This window comes from Mizuhopecten yessoensis, unplaced genomic scaffold (genome assembly GCF_002113885.1).
Source record: "Mizuhopecten yessoensis strain PY_sf001 unplaced genomic scaffold, ASM211388v2 scaffold5859, whole genome shotgun sequence".
Lineage (NCBI taxonomy): Eukaryota > Metazoa > Mollusca > Bivalvia > Pectinida > Pectinidae > Mizuhopecten > Mizuhopecten yessoensis.
Genome location: NW_018406259.1, coordinates 359,655 through 368,756, shown reverse-complemented (window position 1 = coordinate 368,756; position 9,102 = coordinate 359,655). Strand labels below are relative to the sequence as shown.

The following is a 9,102-nucleotide window of genomic DNA, read 5'->3' as shown; positions in this document are numbered from 1 at the left end:
AATTCAGTGGCGGATCCAGAGGGGTTTTTTGGGCTTCAGGAAACCCCCCCACCCTGAGAATTTTCTTTAAAAATCATGTATTTTTACCATTTTCCTCAATTTTTCCCCACATGGAAACCCCCCAGAAAAATTTGGAAACCCCCCCAGATAGGTCTCTGGATCCGCCACTGTAATTGTATATATATGTACTGTAAAGAGTGGCTTATGTCACATTGTAGCTAGATAGGGCGCTATATCAAATGTTGTATATTATTATTACATTATCACAGGATCCTGGAAGATATATAATGGGAATGGGAATCGCATGATCATGGGAGACATCAACTGGTGATCACATGATTTTGGGGTGTTACATAAGTGGGTGCCCACAGGATCCTTAGAGTTGCATACGGGTAAATACGGGTAAGATATATACTTGGAGTCACAGGATCCTGGGAGATATATACTGGGAATCACAGGATCCTGGGAGATATATACTGGGAATCACGGGATCCTGGGATATATATATATATTGGGAATCACAGGATCCTGGGAGATATATACAGGGAAACACAGGATCCTGGGAGATATATAATGGGAATCACAGGATCCTGGGAGATATATACTGGGAATCACAGGATCCTAGGAGCTATATAATGGGAATCACAGGATCCTGGGAGATATATGATGGGAATCACAGGATCCTGGGATATATAAATTAGGAATCACAGGATCCTGGGAGATATATACAGGGAAACACAGGATCATGGGAGATATATACTGGGAATCACAGGATTCTAGGAGCTATATAATGGGAATCACAGGATCCTGGGAGATATATGATGGGAATCACAGGATCCTGGGATATATAAATTGGGAATAACAGGATCCTGGGATATATATAATGGGAATAACAGGATCCTGGGAGATATATAATGGGAATCACAGGATCATGGGAGATATATACTGGGAATCACAGGATCCTGGGAGATGATTTCTTTAGACGACTTCTTCTTCTTAACTTCGTACTTATTGGAATTTAACTAAATTTAACTGGAAGCATCCTTAGGTGGTGGGTATTCAAAATTGTACAAATGGAGTGGTTGACCCCCCAGATGGCGACTTCTCTGGAACTAAGATATAGATATCAACCATATTTGACTGGAAGCATCCCTAGGTAGCGGAGATTCAAAATTGTACAAATGGTTGGGCTGAACCATCAGGGGGCTGAGGGGCGGGGCCAAAAGGGGGCAATTTGGTTTCATTGCTACAAACGACTTCTTCTGTAGAACTATGCAATGGATATCAATCATATTTGATCAAAAGCATTCATGGGAGGCAGGGATTCAAAATTGTACAAATGGTGTGGCCGACCCCTATGGGGCTGAGGGGCGGGGCCAAAAAAGGTAATTTGGCTACATTGCTATAATTGATCATATTTGGTCGGAAGCATTCATGGGAGGCAGGGATTCAAAATTGTACAAATGGTGGGGCTGACCCCCCGGGCTAAGGGGTAGGGCTAATAAAAGTTTATCACTTGGAAATGGTTGAGATCCACACCGTATAACCATATATACAATTGCTGGGTATAAAGAATAGAATGCACATTTGCTTCCAGGATGGCCCCATAGGGTCTGGCCCCACCCTTCGAGACATAGTCCCTGTGCCATAACTTTAAAACGGTTGAGATCCCCACCCAAAACTATATGTACAAATGCTGGGCATAAAGAGACAAATGCAGTCATGATATTATAGAGTAGACACACGGGTTTGACCGAACCCCTAGGGACCTAGTTTCTTAGTCACAGCTTGGAAACAGGTTGAGATCCCCACCCTATAACCATATATACAATTGCTGGGTATAAAGAGATGAAAGCACATTCAATGATGGCCTTGGGGACTGCCCCACCCTTGGAAACTTAACACCTGGGTCATAACTTAGAAATGATTAAGATCCCCACCCCAAAACTCTATATACAATTGTTGGGCATAAAAAGACGAATGCTGTCATGATATTAGAATCGACCCCAGGGTCTGCCACACCCTTGCAGACTTAACCCCTGGGTTATAACTTTAAAACGGTTGAGATCCCCAAACCCAAAACTATTTATACAAATGCTGGGCAAAAAGAGACAAATGCAGTCATGATATTAGAATTGATCCTGGGGTCTGGCCACAACCCAAGGGACCTAGTTTCTGAGTCACGGCTTGGAAACAGTTGAGATCCCCACCCCATATCCATGCATAAAATTGCTGGGTATGAAAAATCTAATGCAGATATGCAACAAGGATTGGCCTTGGGGTCTGGCATATTCCCTTGAATCTCATTTGGAGAATATTTTGCCATGATTGCTTAGATATCCAGGTGAGCGATACAGGCCCTCTGGGCCTCTTGTTTAATATCGCTTTACTAATGATAACTCTAATAAGAAATCCAGATTATTAAAGCTATAATTGTATGTTATGTGGTGGATTTGATAAATTTCACAAGTTCTGAGTTTTTGATTTTCGATACAGCACGGAAACATAAGTAGTTGATAACTGTATCCGTTTGAACTCGTGTGTTATGTATCAAGTAGAGCTCGTGTCAGAAATAGTGCTATCTTTTTGTGTGAAGTAAAACCGTCGCATATTTATCGCGTGCTCATCTAAACGTGCCAATTTCACGCTGGACTTACGTACTACCATTTCCACAACTCACATATCCTAACATACCTCATAAAGAGATGCATGAAACAATCTCATATTTACCATAAAAATGCACGTGTAATTGGACTGGGGTTAATAATTGACAAACGGAATCTTAACAGCTCCCTTACGATATACGTGGAATGTTGATCCCGCCACTTCGGACACTTTGCTCGGACCGTATTGGTGCCGGGATAATTCCGGCCAAGCTGGTGGCCGATGTATCCTTCATTGGCAGGTCTGAAGGTTTAATTTGACCTACATGAACCAGTCGATGTGTATTTTGATAAATCATAGCGATACATCAACGGGTATTTAGACATGGCTATCAATACTTAGATCTGTTGAACGTTCCTTCTTGGCGGAGGTGATTCATAAAAGCTCGGTTTGAGCGCGCCAAGATCAGATAGTGCTGGCATCAGCCCCTAATCCGTCCTGACATGGTGACATTCCCCCCGCCCCTCATCCCTCGTCAGCATTCGGTCCACAACACTTATTAGCACACACTCAGTGTATGTTCGTGTGTTGTGAAAATCTATTGTCTCCGACAGACAGGTACGCTGGCCAAGCTTGGCCGTCGCCTGCCAATTCCATCCCGCCAATACCGCCAAACTCCACGTGCTGCCTCTGTCAGATGACCAGTCCGTGAAGGTGACGATTGGGCGGGACTACGATATTGACGTTAGTATGACGACTTGATGAAACACGGATCTCAACGCTGGAGACTTTTTGCTGGTTGTTCGATTGGCTTTAAATGTTTCTATTATTTTGAAGAGTCTTCTGTGAACTTCTGTATTTTGTTGTAATGTACGTTTTCAAACTCGACGAGCATATCTGTTTGAGGAGAGTTACCGTTTGGGCTTCCATTTCAATTTTATGAATTCATCATTGTTACCTAAAGTCAACCAATCCAGACCTCTGCTGTTTACATGCATCTCAAAATAGCACAATATTCGGGACAAAAACGGCAGAGCACGTTCAAATTACTATTAATTCGACGGAACTCAAGAGAGAAAAACAAGTTAAGCTGACGGGGAAGCAAAAAACCAGGCAAATAGACTGAGACTCAAATGGTGCTTCAGTACTAAAGAACATGTTGATGGCGTGTTATACAAGACTGCCGTCACACTGAATCGTGATTTCAAGAATTAGAATTGAAAAAAGTGTAGTTCATGTTCTGTGGAGACTATTGCCTGCCAAAGCCAGGTTAGTGCGTACACGTAGTCTGGACGTAATGATTGACGAATATTGAAATTAGTGTAAAATCACCAAGTAAAGAGGATCAGGAGCCGTGTGTCATAAACCACCACACAACTGCAGTACCGATGGCGACATCTAACGGCAGTACAGGTAGCGATACGTAACGGCTGAACAAGTGCTGACATCTGATCACTACAGGGGCTGCAACACGTAACGTCTAAAGCTGGCGACACCTGGCGACAGAAAAGGAAAAGTTGGGTAGACGTAAGTTACGGCTGTACAAGTGGCGAAACGTAACGTCTACAGGTGGCGTTAGTAAAGGTGAATACACGTTACGGCTGTACAAGTGGCGGAACGTAACGTCTACAGGTGGCGACACCTGACGACAGTAAAGATGACCAGACGTTGCGGCTGCAAAGTGGCGGTATCCCGTAATGTCTACAGATGGCGACAAGTAACGATAGAACAAGAGGCGACACCTGACGGCAATACGGATGGTTACACTATTCGGCTGTACAAGGGTACCTTCCACGGTTGTACATGAGACTAGACTCTACCCGGTCATTATTACCGCTAACCAGACAAATTACACAGCCTTGGCGCGCCACAAACCGACCAGTACCGTTTGATACAATATCTGAGATGTGTGATGCTTTGTTGAGATGCTGTAATGTATTACCAACAGGCTCCCCCTAAACAGTTTTTGTCCGAGGCACCACGTGGCAGGCATAACCTTTCCCGACTTTTTATACAGCCCAGTAATTTGTAATTATTTTTCGGACTGTTTAAAAGATTATTGTCAATAGTTGATGCATTCTTAAGATAACTTTCGATCTTATGATAGTCAAAGTTGTTTTGTTGCTTATCCAGAGATGCCCTAGCTATTACGAGATATAGCAAACTTTGATGGTGTTGTTACGTCCGGATAGCGTTCTCCTGAAGAGTTATGAGGATGATGGATATTTTAGTGGTTTTCCTGTTGTTGCGGTAATATGAATTTGATGATAAGAGGCCACTGGTCCCCTTTTATCAAGTAACCTTTGGAATCGCTAGCTCATCTATTGGTATCGTACAAGTCTCAATGGAAATGCTGGGGAAATAATTTTCATTGTAAGTGTATCATCGACTGGAGATGTAGAACTCTGACGATTGTAAGTGTTGAAAGGGCATATGTTATGGAAACTTTCGGGGACTTGCGAGACTATTACTTTATCACATGTGATCAGCGATAATGCAGTACATTACGAATTATGTATGCTGATAGCAGTGGGAACTATTTAAACCATGGCACCAAGGAGGGGTATTTTCATTGAGTGTCCATGGTATGACCGATGAGTAGACAATTGGAATATAGTGTATAAAGTCTGTGTGGAACCTTTTTGGTGAACACATATATGACAAAAACGTGTTAGTTTGAACTGGCAGGAGGACGTATCCCTCTTATGTAGAGAACCCATCCAAGCAATTTAGCATTTCTTTTGATTTCACCGGGGACAGTAGAAGTGAAGGTCTCCGGCAATGGGAACCCTGAGGGAGCTACAGATGATGCTAAGGGACAAAATTGACGAGTTAGTTCAAAGGGACGAACTGATCGATGAGTTGGAGGCCGAACTGGATCAGAAGGACCAGATGATTGAGAGACTCCAAATCCAGCTTGACAAATACAAAGCCGTGCTCAAGCCCGCTCACGAAATGCCTCACAAACAAGTCCGTCTGATCCAGCCAAGGGGCAAGAGGACCGCCATTTCCGCCGAACCCGGAAAGTCGGACTCCATGCTTACACTGTTTAAACCTAGAAGAGTTCCGAAAGATACGGCGTAAGTATGAATCCGTTCAACGCCCCTATCAAACGGTGTACGGCAGACCTTAACGTCTATTGTAACCACATTCCTCTAGGCCACACAAACATAAAGTCGTATCTTTATAGCAAGATTCCTCACAAATGATCTAAGATACACTGGTACTGGCATTAAATTTACATTCAAAGCTGGCGATATATGATGTGCCGCAGACATGGAAACTAATTGGACGGTAAAAGAGCTAAACACTAAACAGAGGAAATTACATCTACTAGGCAGATGCTGCTTTACGTAAACTTGTGATCACAGGTGTAATAACAGGTAGTACATAGGTAATGATAGGTGTACTCACAGGTATAACATAGGTAATGATTCGTGTACCAACAGGTAGAACAGAAGTAATGATAGGTGTACTCACACGTATAACATAGGTAATTATAGGGGTACTAACCGGCATAACATAGGTAATGATAGGTGTCCTAACAGGTATAACATAGGTAGGTGTACTCACAGGTAAAACATAGGTAATGATAGGTGTCCTAACAGGTATAACATAGGTAGGTGTACTCACAGGTATAACATAGATAACGATAGGTGTACTCACAGGTATTAAAAACGGTAATGATAGGTGTACTCACGGGTATAACATAGGTAATGATAGGAGTAATAACAGGTATAACATAGGAAATTATAGGTGTACTAACAGGTTTAACATAGGTAATGATAGGTGTACTAACAGGTATATCATAGGTAATGATAGGTGTACTCATAGGTATAACATAGGTAATGATACATGTACCAACAGGTATAACATAGGTAGGTGTACTCACAGGTAAAACATAGGTAATGATAGGTGTGCTCGCAGGTATAACATAAGTAATGATGGGTGTACTCACAGGTATAACATAGATAACGATAGGTGTACTCACAGGTATTACATAGGTAATGATAGGTGTAATAACAGGAATAACATATGTAATGATAGGTGCACTAACAGGTATAACATAGGTTATGATAGGTTTACTCACAGGTATAACATAGATAACGATAGGTGTACTCACAGGTATCACATAGGTAATGATAGGTGTATTACCAGGTATAACATATGTAATGATAGGCGTACTAACAGGTATAACATAGATAATGATAGGTGTACTAACAGGTGTAACATAGGTAATTATAGGTGTAATAACAGGTATAACATATGGAATGATAGGTGTACTAACAGGTATGACATAGGTAATTATAGGTGTACTAACAGGAATAACATAGGTTATGATAGGTGTACACACAGGTATAAAAAAAGGTAATGATAGGTGTACTCACGGGTATAACATAGGTAATGATACATGTACCAACAGGTATAACATAGGTAGGTGTACTCACAGGTAAAACATAGGTAATGATAGGTGTAATAAAAGGTATAACATATGTAATGATCGGTGTACTCACAGGTATAACAAAGGTAATGATAGGTGTATTCACAGGCATAACATAGGTAATGATAGGTGTACGAACAGGTATAACATAGGTAGGAGTACTCACAGGTATAACATAGCTAATGATAGGTGTAATAACAGGAATAACATCGGTAATGATAGGTGTACTCATAGGTATAACATAGGTAATGATATGTGTACCAACAGGTATAACATAGGTAGGTGTACTCACAGGTAAAACATAGGTAATGATAGGTGTCCTAACAGGTATAACATAGGTAGGTGTACTCACAGGTAAAACATAGGTAATGATAGGTGTAATAAAAGGTATAACATATGTAATGATCGGTGTACTCACAGGTATAACAAACGTAATGATAGGTGTATTCACAGGTATAACATAGGTAATGATTGGTGTAATAACAGGTATAACATATGGAATGATAGGTGTACTAACAGGTATGACATAGGTAATTATAGGTGTACTATCAGGTATAACATAGGTAATTATAGTTGTACTAACAGGTATAACATAGGAAATTATAGGTGTACTAACAGGTATAACATAGGTAATGATAGGTGTACCAACAGGTATAACATAGGTAGGTGTACTCACAGGTATAACATAGGTAATGATAGGTGTAATAACAGGTATAACATAGGTAATGATAGGTGTATTCACATGTATAACATTATGGTTTAGGTACATGCACAACAAACTGAGCAAGGAACCGTGACAGTACGAATACTTTCTCGAAATGCGAACTTGTACAAGAGATGATGTTTGTGAATATATGTGTGAAGCTTCTCGACGATCAGAAAAGAAATGAAGTCTATAGAGCAATTTCTATCAAGCTCTATTTATAGATACGGTGACCTAGTTTTTGATCACAGAAGGTCAAAACGTGAAGTAGAACAAGAGGTGATGTTTATGAACACGTTGTGTTAAGTTAAGTGAAGATCCGAATGGAAATAAAGTTTGGAGACCTATTTCTTTTGAACTCTATTTATAGTAACACTGACTTAGTTTTTGACTGCTAAAGGTTGAAACGCGAACTCTTTCAAGAGGTGATGCTTGTGAGGATGTGTGTGAAGATTTGTGACCATCGATAAGAAATGAAGTATGTAGATCTAGAGTGGCAACGCCGTTTGGGACATGTACGTACGTACGTACGAACGTATGGGCCCTGTAACCCTCGACTATTCGTCGCGAGGATATAATGACAGGTGTAATTCCAGGTATAACATATGTAATTACATGTATACAACCAGGTACAAAACTAGACGCACATGTTAAACAGATGTTAACCTTTGCATCGCAAAGTATTTATTGGGTAAAAGTTGACAATCTTATATCAGATATAAGGTATCTGATATCATTAGTTAAACACTAAAAACCCAGACGACTACAAAGTAACGAACATGCATGTGGTTTGTCTATCGTTACCAGCTAAACTACCATGGAAACTAAATCAAATATCGTAATGACACGGCTGTAGGATTATTACGAATTTCAGTGCTTAGTCATGATGTGTCTGTGTAAACCAATTAATGAATAGCGAGAGTAATACACGTGTATGTACATATGTAAAACCGTTACGTCACGACTACGGGATGTGTAAACAACGTCAACCTTTATAGAACTATTGTAGTTGAGAAATCTATTTCTGACAGAGACGGAGCCTAGTCTTTGTTTCTTAATGAATAACAGTTGCATGTATATTTCCTAAGTTGATGGATATTTTGATCATTTTCCCTACTTTCTCATTGGTTGAGTCATAATCACGCAGAGGTCGATAATTTGTATTATTATTTTATCATAATATTCCCGACAACTGATTGGCCAGGAATGCATCACGTGTCCACCGATAAAAACCGATATTGACTTGGAGCACGTGATTTTTGTTGAAGGACTGGGGGTTTCTAAAAAAAGAATTATGACGCGACTCCAAACAAACGCATCGTCCCGCTTCCGTAGATTTTTGCGGTGATTTTTG

General features: G+C 40.6%; 1 protein-coding gene across 2 annotated transcripts in view; it reads left to right on the top strand.

Annotated features, from left to right (window-relative positions):
* Positions 1-9,102, top strand: part of LOC110451175 (cGMP-dependent protein kinase 1-like) — a 109,073-nt gene that overhangs the window by 19,919 nt on the left and 80,052 nt on the right. Inside the window, exon 1 of one of the 2 annotated variants that reach the window (XM_021499045.1) lies at positions 5,371-5,684. The exons of the other annotated variant lie outside the window; for it this stretch is intronic. Coding sequence (XP_021354720.1) covers positions 5,386-5,684 — 299 coding nt within the window. The 5' untranslated portion in view covers positions 5,371-5,385. Of the gene's footprint in view, positions 1-5,370; positions 5,685-9,102 lie in introns of those variants that run through there. 2 annotated transcript variants of the gene reach the window in all.